Raw genomic sequence first — 19110 nt, forward strand, 5'->3', positions numbered from 1 at the left:
TGAACTGGTTGGTGTCAGTTCAAGATAAGATTACATTTGTTACCTATAGTTATAACAAGAGCTTATAGATAGCTGAATGGTTTTTACTTGTTTTATTCTAAGGTGATCTACAGTATTAAGGTTCTGCTTTTCTGTTCTGAACAGAACGGCGGAAAAAAGCTTCTGCTTGGGAAAGGAATTTAGTCTATCCAGCTGTTATGATATTGCTGTTAATTGAGACGGTAAGATTTTTTGCTCTTTCCCCCCACCCCATCCCCAAGAAAAAGTATGAAGAATTCTTCGGTCATTTGGGGGAATAGTTTTAAAATTTTTGAGTGATGTGTGTTTAAGCAACAAACTTGATATTCTTTTCTTGACCATTTTAAAAGAACATTATGAAACCTGGTGAGGATGAAGGTATACATTTTAAAAATGTGTAATACTTCTAAATAACAAGACTGTTTCTACTTCTTTATAGTCCATCTCAGTCCTCTTAGTTGCTCTCAACATCCTTTACCTGTTGGTTGATGAGACTGCAATGCCAAAGGGATCAGGGGTAAAGTAAACTTCTTTTACAATTTTTATAACTTTAATAAAGCTTTGGAGCCCTCACAAAAGTGCAAGTGAGAATTTCTGCTTTAATAACATTGAAGCTAATCAGCCTCAATCTTGACTTTGCTTCTAGGTTTTGGTCCTGTGCACACATAAACATTTATTACATGTCATGTTTTATAGTGAGTTCTTAATAAAACTAGTCCAGAATCTTTATGAAGATACAGCGATTCACTAAAGTCAGTCAGTAATCTGGAGTTTGCATTTTGCTCATGTCTCCTACTTTTATACAGACTAGGAATGTTCAATTTAAGAAAATATGTTAATTTAAGAAACTATGTTAAAAACCAATATGAAAAGCCTGTCTTGGTTTGTGTTCCTCTTAGAAAACATGACATTTTTTCCTCCTTTATTATAAAAATACTTCAAGGAGGTAAAGAACAGCACATTGAGTAGTAGTGTTTTTAATCATGAGGGCTTTTTTATTAACTTGGGAATGCTTTCCCCTGCGTAGAGCTGTATATGAGCTTGCAGAGCGATATAAGGTGTTTAGTGGTGATGGCTGCTCTGTGGTATTGTGAACAACTAGAAGTGTCTTCTTTTGAGACCTCTTATTTTAATTTCTAAAGTAATGGAGTATGGATGAAAATGCAGAATGATGGGTAGATGTAGCTTGCATAAAATGTGAATTATTACACCTTCTGTCTTAGAAATACATTTCACTCAAGTTTGAAAGCTAGCTGATGCAATTGCATAGGATGGGAGACTTGCAGGTTAGAACATCGGAATGCCCCTTAAATACTGAATTGAGAAAAGGCTGTATTTCATGTAAGATGTTAGTTTTTTTGATCCTGGTAGAAGTTAACTTTATGAACAGTTGTGTGTATCTTATTAAATTATGCAAAGTATTTTTCTCCTTGTAGGGGCCTGGAATAGGAAATGCCTCCCTGTCCACCTTTGGTTTTGTGGGAGCAGCACTTGAGATCATTTTGATTTTGTATCCTTTCTTTAAGAATTCTGTCTGTTAACAAGTATTCTGTCTAGTTTTCTGGGACACTGGTAATTTACTAAGACACTTGCCTGGAAAGAAGAAAGAGATAGGTCAGTCCTTCTCAAGCACTCGAAGTGTTTTTGTTTTTTTTCTTTGGTTCTTAAGACTTTTAGGAGACTGCTGAGAACTTGAGTGAAACTTGCATTCCTTGGAGGTTCCTTTTTCCTTGATTCTCACAGCTATCTTATGGTATCCTCTGTCGTCGGCTTCTACAGTCTTCGTTTTTTTGAAAATTTCACTCCCAGGAAGGATGACACAACTATGACAAAGGTAAGGTAAAGTCTGTCATGGTGATGGTCCCCTCCTCTTTTTCTTGCCACCCAAGACAAACTGACTCTTTTAGTTAGTAATTGCCCTGAATGGCTCATTTGCAGTGATCAGTATTTGTTTGTAAGCTGCGTAAACACAAACTGGAAGATTTTCAAAATGCTGAATGAGTGGGAAAAAGGATGTGCTCTGTTTAGTTTGGATGGCATCCATTCACTTGTAAAAAGCTGGGAATAGCAGAGCTTGTTAACTAGCTATAGAAAAGCTAGTGAAAGAACTTTTTTCAAAGGAAACGTATTGCTAATGAGTAACTTTGATTGTGCTAACTGTACTTCAGGGAGCTTGTTTGAAATCTGAAGAACTTGGTTGCTAGAAGTAATAGACAAAGTAATTCAAATTTGAATAATTAAACTAAGACTGAGGAGGTCTATTCAGCAATATTTTGCAGTCTGAGGCTAATTTGACTTTCTACAATTTAGCACTGGCTTCAGAATAACAAATGCTGTTACCTAATGCGGAGGAACATGCTTAGGTTTTTTGGCAAAATATTCCCACAGCTGACAAGGGGAGGTGATCAGTAACCAAGGAACAGATGTTGAATTTAATTATTTTTTTCAATGTGCTTCATTGTTTGCTGTTTGTTTGGTTGGGGTTTTTGTTGTTTTTGTTTTTTTTTTAAAGTAATAGATAAAGACATTTTTACCATAAATTGTTGGAAGTGAGAAAGTAGGTAATAACACAGAATGTTTATAGTAGATAGGTAGTAGGGAGTTGGAATGTTCTTTATGTTTTCTATTGATTATTTACAGTACACCAGGAATAGTGTTGAAATAAATAGTGAATGCACAAATGTCTGCCTACTTTCAAGAAGTTTTCTGGTGTTTTCTTTTGGATTCTGATAGAATTAGAGCTGAAGAAAGTGATTCCTTGTGAGAGAAAGTTTCAATTACTCTCTATAAAGGCTTCACAAAAACTAGAGTAAAATCTAACAGCTGTGAATTTTTTCGTACTATTTAAAGTAGTCAACAGGCATTCAACTGAAAGGAAGCTCTTTGTTGTAATTTTTTAAATAATGCTAATCCTGCAAGCAGTTACATACAAAGCCTAAGCTGATATATCAGTCATCTATTCTAAGCCCATGGAATGGTTCTTTTATAAAAAGTTTGCAGGAATTAAGTAAACAGTTGAGGCTTTGCAACATGGTAGTTTTGAATTATTTTAAATCTAAGCATGCGTAACACTTTGATTAAAAGCAAATGATTACTTTTTTTTTAACTTGTCTCTTGGATCATCATCATCATCTTGTGTAACACCATATGGAGGAGTGTGACAGAAGTAAGCAAGACTAACAATATGATATTGTAAATTGCTTTAGGTTCAGTTTGAAGAACGTAACTTTCAGGAATTCTTTTTCATCTTGACCACTGTTTTTATTTTTTTGTTTTTTTGTTTAGCAATCCCATTTATAATTTAAATGCTGTTTGTCATTTTCAAACAGATCATTGGAAACTGTGTCTCAATCTTGGTGCTGAGCTCTGCTTTGCCAGTGATGTCAAGGACACTGGGTAGGTGAAATAGAAGTATAAAACATTGTAATACAGGATGTTTAATTGAGTTTTCAAAAATCACAAAAAAAGAACAGCCTGTAGCTGTACCTTTCATAGTATGTATTTAGTTTGCCACCACTTTCAATAGAAAGAGCACGTATGTGTGGCCGCCTTTTCTACATCAACATGAGCTGTTGAACATACGTTCTACATACAGGAACTGCTGAACATACGTTCTAAAAAAAAGATGCTAAGCATTTTCTAGAGAATATATTCTTTTAAAAAGGTAGGTCAAATTTTAAACTTCTTAAAACAGGAGATGGTGAGAAGAATAGATACAGAGACTGCTTGTTCAGGGCAATATAAGATAGTTTCATGTTCACTGTGAAATTACAGTGCTCAGTTTTTGTGAAAAAATACATTTGGGGATTTCAGGTATAACCTTCTAGATAACATTGAGTACAAATGTCATTTAAAAACAGTTAATGACTCTTCATTTGTTAAGTTTTTTATCATCAGTGATACTAGATTACTTTCCTTTTCCCCTAAAATAATCTGCTTGCATTCTTTGTTACTTCAGTTTTCAAATATAAAAATTTGGAGTCTAGCATGGTAGAACTGAAGAAGTACTGATTTTATTGTTAAGAAATGGCAGCGGCATTTAAAGTGGAAAAACTATTTTAACCAGTTGGAAAGACAAGGTGTTTTGTATCTTCATTTTGTTTAATTACATAATCTTCAACTTCAATTCTTGAAGTTAGATTGCAAGGCTATTATATGTTTAAGTAGCGCAGAATACTTGCAGCTAATGTGAATTTCATTGGGAACATTAAACGGAAGAAAACAAAAATCTTCACCTCAGGCTGTATGAGTCTTAAGTACAAGTTCAGGAATTTAAGCTCACAGACCAGTAACGTGTACCCAATAGTTCTGTAGCTGTTTTTCTTTTCAACCAGAATACTGTCGAATCAAGAGTAGTTAATATTTTCTGCTAAACTATACTGTATATTTTTATGCTGTATATATCTACAGATGATGAGTTTTTTTAGATTTACTAGATGATTTGTGTAACAAAAAACCCCAACCTGTAATGTATTTTGGAGGGTTGAATCTTAAAATACACGTTCTAGAGCTCATGTTTTAAAAATCTCTAGTAAAACTTCACAAAAGTGCAAAAGAATAATTCAAGTATTTAAAGTAGTACAGTTTTAAAATATAGCCAGTATGATAAAGATCCAAGTAAAAGAGTTCCAGTACTTAGAGCAAGATGTTTTGTTGAAAAATCAGTGTTTTAGAATAGAATTTTAACATTAGTATTGTATCCACTAAGTTACTGCATTCATCACTTGTTTAAAAAATAATAAAAAATCATTGTTAATGATCTGTGAGATTAACAGCTGATAATAAATGGATTCTGTGGAAGTAAGTATACATGCTGGGTGCATTGTTGTCTCATAGGAAACAGATTAATGGTAAAACTCACTTGGAAAAAAAAAAAGGACTAACAAATGAAATTCCTGAATAGTTTGCCATAGAGATAAATAAAAGAAGAAAAAAGATGGAACAATTAACACACAGCTAACAAATGCACAGTCACAGCTGTCCAAACAGGATTAATAGAGTGTATTAGAGTACAGTGAGTCATGTGGTGCTTTGCAGAAATATCAACATGTGTTGCGCTACATGCTACTGCCCTGTGGCACTGAATAGATGAAAAGAAATAAATATGTTAAGCAGATTCATAGTCTTTTTCACTTTATTAAAAAAGCAAATTTCTAGGCTATACAGAAAAGACTAGACTTTATCATTATGGGAAAGGTAAAAAAGCAAAAGTTATCCAATACGTGTACTGATCTTTTGAAATTTTAAAGATGGAAATAAGAGAATTTTTTACATGTTTCATAGCATTCTCATTATATATGTAGGTGGTGGATGTCTCTAATCTGTCATTCTCTTAGAACTCCAGGAAAGTTTTTACTAAAATAAGTTAACTCATTTTTTCCAGAACTTTTCAGCCTTTTAGTAGTCCTTCTTCAAAAATGTTTCCCACCAGCACCATATTGCTAACCAGTGAGAAACAAATTGGGAACAGGGCAGTTAATACTCAAGAATACAGAAACTAAGAATTGCAAACAAAATTGAATTTTCTAATATACAAAAGTTTTTCTAGAACTCTCTTCTTGAGCATTATGGTTTAAGTAAATACTGTTTTGAAACTCACTGGTATGTACAGTCTAAAACCATAGTATTTTATTTTTTTTTAACCTGAATAAATCTTTAATATTTTATTCGGTAAATTGTCACCAACTCTCTTAGATATATATATATATGTCCCCTAGAGATGTAGCTTTCTGTTCAGTTACTGAGTAGTTTTTCAAATTGCAGTCTTGGGAGGTTTTTTTTTCCTCTGTGGACTGAGTAGATACTTCTGTAAGAAAGTCATCAAAAGCTTTTTAACCCTTGCTCCCACAAATTTACAAAATGATACTGTGTCAGATCTTTTCTGATGAGCAGTGACTTTTTTTTTAGTTTGTAAGAGGAAAATGAATGTAATTTACGGACAATATTTTTCCCACCTGCTCTAACAGAAGTGTCAGGCTTCATTTTTGTTTGTCCTTGTAACGCCTGCTCTATTGCTAGCTGTTCTTCTGAACCTCTTTGTGTCAAGGAGTATTATTTCTTTTCCTGAGAACTCTATGCAGTGCTTTACCTGTTTTGTTTCTTTTCCTTTAAAGGTCTGGAAGCCTATGCGTTCAAACCTGACTTGCTCAATTTTCTTGTAGCTCTACGTTCTGGCTAAAACACTCTGCTGCTTTGAAAATGTTAAGGACATTGTTTGCCTTCAAGTGTGAAAGCAACTATGTGTTTATTGTCCTTCATCTGTTTAGCAGTTAATTCAGTCAGCCAGTCTTCTTTTTGTGCTTAGACTTTCTGTGCTTTTTTGATATTTCTCCCTGCCTCTCTTGTTATTTTGGTCAGCTTCAGTGATTTCTTTGCTTTATCCTTTGAAACTTCTCCTTTTAATTTTCTTCATTTTGGCATGTTTTCCTTAAATACCAAATTTGATTCCCATATTTTTTATTTAAATGACTGATGCAGACTACAAGAAGTGTACGTATCTCTTAACATTGTGATAGCTGGCTGTTAAGTCTTGGGTATTAAGGTACGATGAGATTTGGTAAGTGCCAGGTTTACCCCTGACAGGAAGGTAACCGACCGTTAATTCTGTCTCTCTTCATTTATTATCACTGCTGAAGTCACAGTTCTTAAGACCCCCCCAAACCCTTTCAAAGTAAGACGATAGAGAACTCGCTTCCAGGAACTTCAGAGCCGGGGCTATTTTCTGATTGCCTAGTTTTCTGCTGCCATTTTAGTTCTGGGGTGAGGTAAGCTTCCTTCCTTCGCGCTGTTGGTTTCAACTGTGAGACCGCACGTCACTGTGACATCATCCATGCCAAAAGTTTTTTGGGAATATAATGGCTCAGCAATCCTAGACAACTGTTATTTGGGTTTCATCTCATTATTCCGCCTTTTATTCAGTGCAGTCCTTGATGTAGACCTGGCAAAGGAACAATCTATGGTTCTTCCTCTTCTGCCTTCTGGGATGGACCCTATAGCTTGTAGACACTTCCATGTTTTGGAAAAATTTTGCTCACTTAGCTTTAGCAATCAACTAGCCTTTCATCAGCACAAAGCCCAAGTGTCAGTGTTACGAGGTGAAGAACAACAGTCAGCACTATCTTTCAGCCAAACTCTTTGCCTTCTGTGCAAATGCTCTATGGCTATAGTGGTGGGTAGACCTAGGAGGAAAACTGCAGTTGCAGAGATGTCTTTAAACTTCGGTTTCAAAAGCAGTGGCTCTGAAAAAAACATTTACAAAGGCTTAGTGTTTACTGTAAGATGTTGTGGCTCTCGTGAAGAGGCTTTTTGCTACCTGTATTTTTTAATAAGGAGGCCCATGGTGCATTTCATCTTTTTCTGGAATAGATAAGGATTTCATACAATCTGAGATTTCAAGCAGTTTTCATAGTAATACTGATTTTTTCCTAGTTGTATTTTACTGAAATTATACAAGCAGGATTCCTATCTAGAATAGACAATTTACGTCAACTCACATTATTAAAGCATTTTAGCAGGACACTTAAGAAGCATTTTGATAAGTGTGTCTTACAGTTTTACAGTGGTCAGTGAAGTGGAAAATGACCTTGAAAACATTGTCTTGTGTGTTTAACCATGTGTCTTATAGCGTGTTGTCTGAAAGAATTTTGCTTCCATATGTAAAAAGTAATAGAGTGAAATTTTTGTGTTTCTTAAAAAATGTAATCAAGATTTTGATGTAAATCTTAAATGCAATTTTAACAGGAATCACCAGATTTGATCTGCTTGGAGACTTTGGAAGGTTTAACTGGCTGGGGAACTTCTATATTGTATTATCTTACAACTTGCTCTTTGCTATCATGACAACATTATGTCTGGTCAGAAAGTTCACTTCTGCTGTGCGAGAAGAGCTCCTGAAGGCATTAGGTAATACAGCACTGAAAATTGAGTTTGTACTTGAATGTTTCCTTTCTCCAGCATTGATAGTTTGAGGTGCTACTGTTAAAGTCCTGTTGCAGCTCACAGAAGACTATTTTTTTCAGTGGAAGTTTCTATGAGTTAAGATGAGAATGCATAGCTTTGTGTTATTTTTTGAAAAGCTGAGAGCTAAGGTACGATGTTGATCTTAATGATATGTCTGTGTACTTATTGATCTGCAGTTAGATTTTCAGCCTTTGGAGAGCACAGCAAAATTCTCATTGCTACTGAGCAATTATTCCAAAATAAAACTTCAACTTGTCTGTGGGTTGGCTTTTTTCTTTTTTGTTTAAAGCAAGTTATTAATTCCTTAAAATAGTTTAGTGGAAGTCTTAGCTGCTTTGTTGTGATGCTTTTTTTTAGAGCACTGCATGTTCAGAAAATCTTTGTACAGAATATACAGAATCTTGGTAACTGGCTGAGTGAAACCTGTGCTTGATATAATCAAAATTTTGATCAAATTGTGCATTCATGTTTCTTGGCCACAGAGGAAAGGCTTGAAACGTATTTGATACTAAGAGGATAAAATGTACATATTTAGTAATTGTGTTGTTAATACATCTTTACTAATTAATGAAGCTCCTACCTCTTTAGAACCCTAGAGTAGTATTTGCTTAAATTGAGAGGACTAATGGTGAAACTTCAGTGTATATTTATAACTGCGGATTCAGTTTGTAGTGTCTAAAAGGTAATTATGTTAGTTTTCACTGATTACTGCATTCCAGAGTTGTGACCCTGGTAAACAAAATCCAAGCACTTCCTAGAGTGCACCTGTACTGGTGACAATTAAGTTAAAAGCAGACCTACTAAATAGGGAAATACAAAGTGACTGATAGTGTAGGATTAAAACAAGCCATTCTGTGGTTTTTGATGTTGAGTTTTGAAGCTCCAGGGGAATGGAATAGTGGGCCAGGGATCTGTAAATCTGTCCATTGATTTTTATGCTGAAAATATTTTCAGAGAAGTTCCATTATTGATTAAGACAGATATATGATGAGATTATGATGTATTTGACATCATCCCCCAGCTTATAGTTAAGGTCATTTTATGAGAAGACCTTGATTCATCTCTTTCAGTTGACTTGCATAATCCTGGTTTTTTTTGTGCAACTGTTTTGACTGTAAAGGGATTACTTTGTGTAATGTTGCAGAGCTCTGAAGGCAATAAATTAACATCAGTCAGCATGGGCTTATAGCAACAGGTCTGGTAAAACTTTAAAGTTTCTGTCTTAAAGCAAATTAAGTAAAAGAGTTATCTTGATAATTCATGGCACTTTATTAAATATTTAGTGTTTAATAAAGAATTATATATGTGGAAAGCAGATTAAGAAACTCGAAAATGCAGGCGTGGCAGGATAGGCATCATTCTAGTGGATTTTTTAGGGATTGTTTTGGCCTCTTGCTATCACATATTGTGTGATTTTGTGTAAATAATGTGATCGAAATGGAGGAGCAAAGTAACTAGTAAAAGGCTTGCATTTGACACAAGTAGGGGGTTATAAATCCTGAAAGGTGCAGGTTCCTGACACAAACTGGGTTTGGTTTCGACGCTATGCATAACAAACAGTGTCTGTTAAAAGCTGTCACATGGAATTCAAAGAATGAGATCCAAAATTTGTGTCCTCATTTCTCCCCCCATGCTGAAAACTGTGATGCTGAGGATTAGAGGTTGGTGGAGCATTATAGCTAATTAGTGGAAAGTAAATTCCTGCTGCAGGCCTGTGACCAAAAGAATTCATGCAATACTGGGACTTGCAAATAATACAATATTGAGTAGACTTTGTTTTTTTAGTAGTTGTCATGGTTTAACCCCAGCCAGCAAATAAGCACTACGCAGCGACTCAGTCATTCCGCCCCACCCACTGGGATGGGGAGAAAATTGGAAGAAAAAAGGTAAAACTCGTGGGTTGAGAGAAGAACAGTTTAATAGAACAGAAAGGAAGAAACTAATAATGATAATAACAACAATAATAAAATGACAATAATAGCAATAATAACAATAATTAATAATAGGGTTGGAATATACAAAACAAGTGATGCACAATGCAATTGCTCACCACTCACTGACCGATGCCCAGTTAGTTCCTGAGAAGCGATCCCCCCCAGGCCAACTTCCCCCAGTTTATATACTGGGCATGACATCATATGGTCTGGAATACCCCTTTGGCCAGTTTGCGTCAGCTGCCCTGGCTGTGTCCCCTCCCAACTTCTTGTGCCCCTCCAGCCTTCTTGCTGGCTGGGAATGAGAAGCTGAAAAATCCTTGACTTTGTACAAACATTACTTAGCAACAACTGAAAACATCAGTGTGTTATCAACATTATTGTCCTGATAAATCCAAAACATAATGCTGTCCCAGCTACTAGAAAGAAAATTAACTCTGTCCCAGTGGAAACCAGGACATGTAGTGCAATCAATTTTGGAATTCCAATGATGCAAGAAATTTAACTTGGTACGTCATGGCACTTCAGTAAAACATTCACATACACTAAATGAATAAGAAGCTCTTTCCATTTTTGATCCTTAATTTTAGGGACTTGATAGGAGACTTCGGAGAGAAACTGTAGCAAGCAAGGAAGGACTGACACCATGCCTCTTATGAATAAAATACAATTATATTTACCATCTTTCCCCACCTCTCCCCGGTAGAGAGTAGTTTAACTACTTGCCTGGGGAAGGATGGGAGACTTTAATTAGCACTCATAGTAGAGAGCTATGTAATAAGAACAAATGGCTGGAAATGGAGATAAAGAAATTAGTAATAACATAGGCCTAAAAATATTATTAGACATATAAACAGTTTAGAGAGGTGATGTGGTCATCACCCATTATCTTAAGATCAGCAATGGATGCTTTTCAGAAAGATGCTATAGTTTAAAAGAAATATTTTAGGTAATTATTTTGGTCTTCATAGGCTGACAGAGTAAAGGATTGCAAGTCTTTCTTGGTTCTTAACACCTAAGTCTGTGATTTAAACAATGTGAAGGTAGGCTTTTCTCACTTCCATGCTTGTCCATTGTAATGGACTTTTCTCGCTTAACACACAGCTGAGGGAGTTTCCCAGAAGTAATTCTTACCTGAGCTAGAATGTCAGTTCTGGACTTAAGCAAATGTGAAGTCCTTAATCACAAAGTAGAATTTGGCTTGTATATATTCTATTGACTACCTCTATGCATGAAACATGGGAGATTCTCAGTTTTTCCTTATTGTGTAATGTTTTGCAGGATTAGATAAACTTCATCTGTCAAACAATCCTAGAGACTCGGAGACCAAGCCGTCTGCAAATGGGCATCAGAAAACACTGTGATTAACAATCACCTGCAATCGACAGAGCTGAAAACATCAACCTCATGGCATTCCTGTCATCTCATCAGCATTTTTATATTGATTTTCTTTGTTGATAATTTGGGTCCAACCTTGTCTCATTTTTTGATGCTGTGTGCTTCTGAGGAAGTTAGGTATATCAGATTCTTCTCTTTCCAGTGAACTTTTGGTCTGCTTGTTTATTTCCCAGTAAGTTAATGCAGGAGGTGCCTTGAAGACTGGAAGCTGAAGAGAATAATGCATTCCTTTTTATTTGTTGATGGTCTCACATCTTTAGATATAAACCTGCTACCATTTGAATGCACAGTACCTCCTGTGTTAAACAGACACAGCTATAAAGAATAACTTTGGGATTTGGTTAAAAAGAAAAAAAAGAAGAAAAAAAGATACACTTGAAGCCCAATATGACCCTTACTGGCAATGTAAACTACCTGGAGTAGGTATTCTTGACAGTAGACAAACAGTTCCACTAAGAACATGTTAAAAATGATGGTAACTGGTAGAGATCACAGTTCCTTTCACGCCGGATACAGCAGGCTGCTCATAGCCTAATGTCACGAAGCTTTCTTGGAAGGCCAGCGTTTTCAGCTTTTTGTTCTTAGCTATAAATGTCAGGTTGCTTTACTGGTAGTCAGACAATGTCTTACTGAATAGAGTGAAGTACAAGATGAAGATTAACTTCAGTGTTAAATCTGAGCCTAGTATGCTTTGTAAAAAGCTGTGTAGACCCCCTGTCACAGCTCTTACAGTTCTGTAAGCTGTTGTGCCATGGAGGTCACTTACCCTACCAAGTACATCCCCGTAAAATTCTTTATGAACTACTGTGTATAAGCAGTACTTGTAATCAATGCAAGTAGCACAGGCCTAGGAGGCTGCAATTGCAGTTTTTTACAATCTTCTTTAATTTGAAGTAAATTATTTCTCTGAATTTATACGATAGTTACCAGGATTTCTGTTCAGTGGCATAACTCAGTATCTTTCACTAGCCTGTTTTTTAATGTATACATGAAGATGTATATAGGCCTATATGTGTAGATATCGTAAATTAAATTCTAAGCTTATAGAGGTGACATAGGTGGCTTGGTAAGTGAAACTTGTGTGTTCAATCTTGGTAGTATGAATTTCTGCAGTGTTACAGTTAACTGCTCAGAGGCCTTAGATTCAGAATGGCATTGGTGGGTGGTAATGTCCTTTTTCTTAGCATTACTGCAGCCTTAGGAATCCTTTAAGCAGTTTATAGTAAAGAAAAAACCCATGAACCAAACCCCAAGTAAGTATGCAAAATCTGTTGCACTTTTGTCCTGCTCTGCCACAAGTAATCTTCAGATTGGAACAGGGACAACTTCAGTGTGTGCCCGTTATGTAGCGAGTCAGATAACGTTCCTGTTTGTTTCCCATTTTGTAAAACAAGTATGTCTGTCTGTAGTTTGAGGTCTCATGCGATCAGGCAGTGACAACTAGCTCTCCGGTGTGGTTCTGAAACAAGATACACCTTGTGTCAGGAACAGTTTGGCTGTTCTCCTGAGATGACTGCTCTGGGCTGTAGACCTTAGTGCTGTGTGTGTGTGTGTGAATGTGAGTTGTTTTGGTGTGTCCCCCCGCACCCCCCTAGAGCGCTTCAAAAATCAAGCTCCAGTATACATGAGGATTTCTCAGTTATTTTTTGTAGCTGCCTTTTCTGTCTTGAACTGGGGCATAATATAAATATTGCTGTAGTAAATATGATGCTAGAGAGTTACTTTTTGTGTGTGTCGTAAGTACAAATTCAAGGTTTGTTAAACTGACTATTGATGTGTTGTACTGAGTCTTGGAAGACAAAGTAAAATCGCTTGATTTCATTAAGGTTTACAAGCATCTTTTCTGTTGTTCGAGTTGAATGCTGACATTTTAGTGAGAAATCTTTATCTGAGTCAAAGTTCTGCAACCAAGAACAGGGAGCTGTAATTAAAAGTTGTTTCAAAATATGTTTACATTTAAAATATTGGGAGATTTATTATTAGGGGCATCATTCAGGTGTTCTCAGAGCTTGTAGCCTTATGTATTAGCATTATAGTTAAAAATAACTGAAATGTATCCACTTGTCCATGCAAGTGAGTGTATGACCAAAATTGTTCTCATGTCTTAATGGGGCTGGTGAATTGTGGTGTGTGAGGCTAGTTAGCTTTATTAAAGTATTTCTATCACAACTTTAATACAGTTAATTTAAATACACTCTGAAACTGAAGGAATGAATTTAAGGAATAAATCTAGGGAGTGTGAACCAGCGTGGGTCTTGCTCTTCATGCTTTTGGAGAGATGTTTGTCCTGGCATCAGTGACCCAAGAACACAGAAAAAGATGGGATTATAATGTGTGTGTGGTTTCTGAAAGTGAGTTGGGCCATTACTTAAACTGAGCAGAGCTAGTTCCTGCTGATAAGCACACAAGTTTCAAGCAAGACTTTAAAACTCTCTACAGCCTTTCCTGTTGCCACCCCTTCTGCTGGATTCTGCAGTCAGAGAGATGTACAGGTTAAGGCCATGTTAGTGAAGATTTTACACTGAAATACGGAGGATGGTTAAGATGCTGTGTGGTTGAGAAATTCAGAACTACCCTGTGCAACTACTGACACCGTTTTGTTTTAAAATCAGCTGTTTATATTGTGACGCTGTACACATTAAAATATGCCTTTGGCCTTGAAAATGACATGCTTATGCAAAACTTCTTTACAGATACAATGCTACAAATATACTACGTGTAAGATACAGGTCACTATATACTTTTCACAGAAGCATATGGTCACTTAAATACAAGCAACTGGTAATTCATTAATGGATATTGACAATACATTCCTAGTATTTTGACTCATGTAGAGTCAGGTGGTCTATACCTTCAAGGTATATACAGCTGATCTTAGTAACATTAACATCTGCCTCACTTCTTACGAGGCAAAAAGCACATAAATGCTTCCATCTTCAACTGGATACCACACAAGACCAAAAAGTAGATGTAAACCAAGTGTTTTAAGTTAGCCGTTTCTTGGCTTTAGTCTGTGTTGGTAGCACAATATTAAATGCAGTGGCAGAACTGTAATATTGTGGGATTTCTAAGCATAAAGCACACATACTTATTACTTTAAGCTAAAAAAATAATAGTAATGGTTACTGTACAAGTAACAGTTTTTGCATTCATAGGAAGCTTTGTTTACTGTCTGTCATGTGATGTTTATCTCTGGCCCTGTTCCTCCAGTACCTTTTACCCTGTTGACTGTTTTAGCGTCATAGAAATTAAAGGATTTGACAAGTTGTTTTCCTTGTCCGGTTCCGAAGTACCACCTCGAGTACCAGAGAGGCACGGCTGTGCGCTGCAGTCGAGCCTGCCCAGCAGGAGCTGGTGCAGCCGTGTGCTTAGTGGGATGGACACATGAGTGGGTGCTGCCGGGTGCCGCTTTCTCCAGCATTTCACCAGGAGTGACGAGTGCGAAGGGGGCCGCGGCCCTCGTCTGTCCCACCAGGTCTCTCCTGCTCGCCCGTGTGTCTCTGCAGCAGCTGATGCTACTTCGGGTGCTCACATGTGCCCACTGCTGTGTAGTAAAGACAAGATGGCCCTTTTATTAAATAATTTACAATCTAAATTAGGAAGGAATAAGGTAGAAACAAAGGGCAGTTGGCTTCTTCGTGCATGTGACTTTCCTTGAATTTTGTAAGAATGTTCTAGGTTATTTTCCTTTCTCTTTCTTTTCCTCCTCTTCCAGAGCGGGATGGGCTCAGGTCGTGTACGTACAGCAGCTGAGCCTTACGCTTAGTGAACTAGCATCTACGATTTTGAAATACCAAACACAGGAAGACAGCCAAATCCTGTTGTTTTACATATACTCTCATTTTCAAAATAGTAATTTTTAAAATCTATGTGGAGTCATTTAAGCACAGACAGCACACTAAGGCCATGTTAATAACCTCTTTTTAAAGAAATGTGTTTAGTTTTGTTTAAAAAAGTGTTGATGTGAACTGTGAACCTTTAAATGCTTTAAGGAAATAAGATCCCTTACCCCCTAGCATTAATATTTTTGTTGTTATTTTAGTGCTGACTTGAGACAATATCGCATACACTAACTTCCCTCCCCATCCTGTATATTTCAGGAGCTGAAATCCTGAGCTCCTGAATATTGAATTCAGTCTTGGTAAACTGGCAAGTTATTTCAGTCGCATTAACAGGATTTGAACTTTACAAAAACGCTGCTTTTGAATTCGTCCCATTCAGGGAGAGCAATCTAAGCCAACAGCCGTCACCCCCATGGTGATAACCTCTGCCACCTTTTTCTACCTTACCCAGTGCCCTTACCTCAGGCGAACGGTCTCTGACACTGTCGTAAGAAGTTGTGACGCTCCTTTTCTGTTCAAGGCCTGAGGACATCAGCCTGTGGTTTGTCCGTCTGCCAGACACAGTTCTAGTTGCTGAATCGGGTTATTCTTGATTGGGATTGCAGGCTCTCAGGGTTTCCAGGTGATAGCTGTGCGTGGTCTTGTGCTTTTCACTTGCAGCTCTGTTTTGTTGGGTCTAAGAAGTCATTCAGGATTTTCTGGTTGTACGTTTCTGCGTGGGCCGTTCCGTGCTTGAATGGCTTCTTGCTGTCTCAAGAATGCTGCATGCTTCTGAATAGAACCGTGTCCTCCGCCCAGACCACAGCCAGAGAGGATGTCCTACAGGTTTCACTTAACAATTAAAGCCTGAAAATATCGGTCAGAATCTGAGGAAGGAGAACACATCTTGTGGGGAATTAACACTACATGTGTCTTCCAGAATCCCCGCCGTGCCCAGTAATTGGAGGTGGGTGGGAATGACATGGAGCTCACTAGTGCATGCAGTCTGTTTTCCATTCTTTTTCTAGTTGATCTTTAAAATTCCATATTACTAAAAATATATTTAAAATCCTTAAGTTCATGAAATTCAGGGGCTGATGAAACTTTTTCTAAATCTGGCCTTAATTCTTGGAGACATATAACATCTTGGCTTCCTTTTCTTTTTTTAATAAAAGTCTTTCAGTATCTTATTTGGTGGCACTGATGTTAAGAACAGCCCTTCTCCTCGATGTAGACAAAATATGAAATAACAGAACAAGAAGAATCTACGTAGATCATATGATCTGCAAGAATACATACCAGAAGGAAACTTAAATGGGAAGGTTTTTTTTGAAATGTTTCACAATTGAAGCACCTAAACCTCTTCTTTCAAAGAGAAGGAAGAAACACATGTATCGTTAGTATATGAAAGTTAATTGTATGTTCTCTAAATATGCCAGTAATTCACTAACACTGAACAGAACTTCATAAATTCTTAAAATCTGTTTTGTGATTCACAGTGCAACAGTATCCTTGACTTTAAATTTATAGAAGCCTGTGAACTTTTGAAGATAGCTCTGTCTTGGCAACAGAAAACCTGAGGATGCTTGCTAGTTCTGTATTAATTACCATATTTTCCTAAGTAACTTTTTCAGTGTCATTTATTGTTCATAGGTTTTTTTTTTTTATATAGATAGCATTAAATGTTTTAACAAATATAGAAGGTGGCTCTGAACGGTCAAAGGGATAGTGTCAGAAATATCCTGTAAATGTTGATAATCCTGACATATCTAATTCCAAGCTATTTAAAAGCTGTATCTGTGTGAAGGCCTCACATAAACATAGAAATTAGGAAATCCCAATTCTTAAAGGCTTTAGGTATCCGACTATTCATTTGTACCTACATGAGTACTTTGGGATACTGCTTCTAAATTGCTTCTGAATATTTGTTGTATACTAACCTCAAGTGTTGCTATTGCTTACACCCTCCCACCCCCCATTACATGAAGTTTTATAGTCGGCATCACTGGGTGAAGCTCCTTTCACAAACAGGGCTTTATTTTGCATTCCTCATCTATTCAGTGCTTCCATAGATACCAGCTATTGAAGTATCATGGCACTTGCTTTGATTTTGATACATTTCTTTTCCCACATTGTCTATCCGGAGACATTCCCTAGTTGGAACTGTTCTTCCATTATTGAAAATATTAGTATTTATTCATTCATTTGTACTTGGATCTGGTTTTTACCACTAGATTCCATTAAAAGAATCCCGTCATTAGGGTGAGTCCTCTAACAAATTACCAAGAGCTCATGTGAGTTTGAATTAGGAGCGAGATGAAAATGGTTTAGTCATTGGATATGTACATATGCTTTTAGCTTTCAGTAGTGTGAGGCAACCGGCCCACTTCTCAGTGAGAGAGCAACGTGCTGGTACAGCCGATTTGAGCCCGTGCTGATGGCAGTTACGCCGGAGTAGCTGATGTTCTGTGGAACAGCTCTTCAGTTATCTTCTTGTAATTTGTAGAGTAAGACTACAGCTCTTGATGTGCCTTGCTGCCTTAATCGATTGGAGATCAAGACGCGTCGTTCCGGTGTGTCGGCAGTGTGTAACTCTTTCATGTTTTGATCAAAGTCAAACTTTGCATGGTGGCAAGGTAAGACTCCTCATGTGTTTTCTGTACCGTTTGTATTTTGTGCGTATGAGCATGTTTTGGACCTTCTCTCTCCATGTAAAATGATAATTCAGAGAAGCGGCGCGATGGCGGTACCTGTATTGTGAATACGATGGATGTGTTTAAATGCTTAAGGAGAAAATTAACTGGTGCATGACTTCTGTTTTCCTCTTAACCATAAGTTTTCCCAGTCTGGGCGAAAATACTTAGATTCACAAAACCCATGTAAGTAACTTTCTCCTCCCTGGCTTTATATAACAAAACAAAGTTGAGCCACTTTTCATTTTTTAAAGGTAGGTTTCAAAGTATTTTTGTCTTATTTGGCCTGACTTCTATTGCTTTAAAAACAAATGGATAGAAAATGAAGATACATGTGGGTCATGGATTTGAAATCTTGAAGTGTGTGAAACACAGTTGTACACAAAAAATATGGCTAGATTTCCTTTACTTTCTTGTGGGGTTAGGAACCCAACCCTGCGTTACCTAAATAGAAAACACGCGTTGCTCTTGTCTTCACGAAGCTCTGTCTGGAAAATTCCCACTGAGGAGACTGAGAATATTCTCAGAGTGCTGCTGGCCATCTGGTCACACGGGATCAGCTTCATGTGGACTTGGGTGACGCGACCATAAAAATACAGTTCTGGACTAGCGTTTCTATGGATGTTGCTACTGCTGGCGCTGTACAATGGCAGCAGGTGTCTTCTGTCATGCACTTTCAGGTTTTCCCTGCAGTGTTAGTGGTTAGGATTTCAGTTTACAAAAAAAAAATGATGCACAATCTTAACGATGTGAGGCTGAGAGATGTTGAATGGAATCAGCGGTCCCCTCGTGGTCCAGTTTGAGCTTAGGGCTTTGTAAACTCTGCAGTCTTGAGCAACTGATGTTCCTTTCACATGGATGTATCTTGGACCAAGGTAAAATACAGCTGAAAAATTATGCTTTTAGTGTTACTTTAATCGGAAAAAATTTCTGTGTATATAACCTTCTCCCCACCAAACCCTTCCTGGATTATTTTAGGTCATCCAGAAATAGGTTTTATAATGTTCTCAGTTGTGGATACTTTGCTGCGTTACAAAACTAAATGAAAATACTTGCCGCCTTAGCCAGGTTGAATTTTTTGTGAAAAGCAGTGGTAATGTGTTTTTTCCTTTGTTTGAAATGTTACACTGAATGTTTTGTAGGATGATTTTTTTTCTTACTGTGTTTTCAATAAAGTTAAGTGTGATTCATAGTGGAGTTTTGCTTTTTTTTATTTTAAGCAATGAAAAAAAAAAAAAAGAATCTCCGTGGCATTCTAAATTATCCTGTCAGTAGTTGGTGTGAATA

At 37.0% G+C, this 19110-nt stretch overlaps 1 protein-coding gene across 2 annotated transcripts in view; it reads left to right on the forward strand.

Moving 5' to 3' along the window:
- LMBR1 (limb development membrane protein 1) overlaps positions 1–18197 on the forward strand; it is a 77612-nt gene extending 59415 nt beyond the window's left edge. For both annotated transcript variants that reach the window (XM_069778195.1, XM_069778194.1), the window contains exons 11-17: positions 145–221; positions 458–535; positions 1455–1528; positions 1762–1852; positions 3348–3414; positions 7759–7920; positions 11193–18197. In XM_069778195.1, the coding sequence (XP_069634296.1) occupies positions 145–221; positions 458–535; positions 1455–1528; positions 1762–1852; positions 3348–3414; positions 7759–7920; positions 11193–11275 (632 nt within the window). In that variant the 3' untranslated portion in view covers positions 11276–18197. The remainder of the gene's footprint in view (positions 1–144; positions 222–457; positions 536–1454; positions 1529–1761; positions 1853–3347; positions 3415–7758; positions 7921–11192) is intronic.
- The last annotated feature ends 913 nt before the right edge of the window (positions 18198–19110 follow it).

This window comes from Haliaeetus albicilla, chromosome 2 (assembly GCF_947461875.1).
Source record: "Haliaeetus albicilla chromosome 2, bHalAlb1.1, whole genome shotgun sequence".
In the NCBI taxonomy this organism is placed as follows: Eukaryota; Metazoa; Chordata; class Aves; order Accipitriformes; family Accipitridae; genus Haliaeetus; species Haliaeetus albicilla.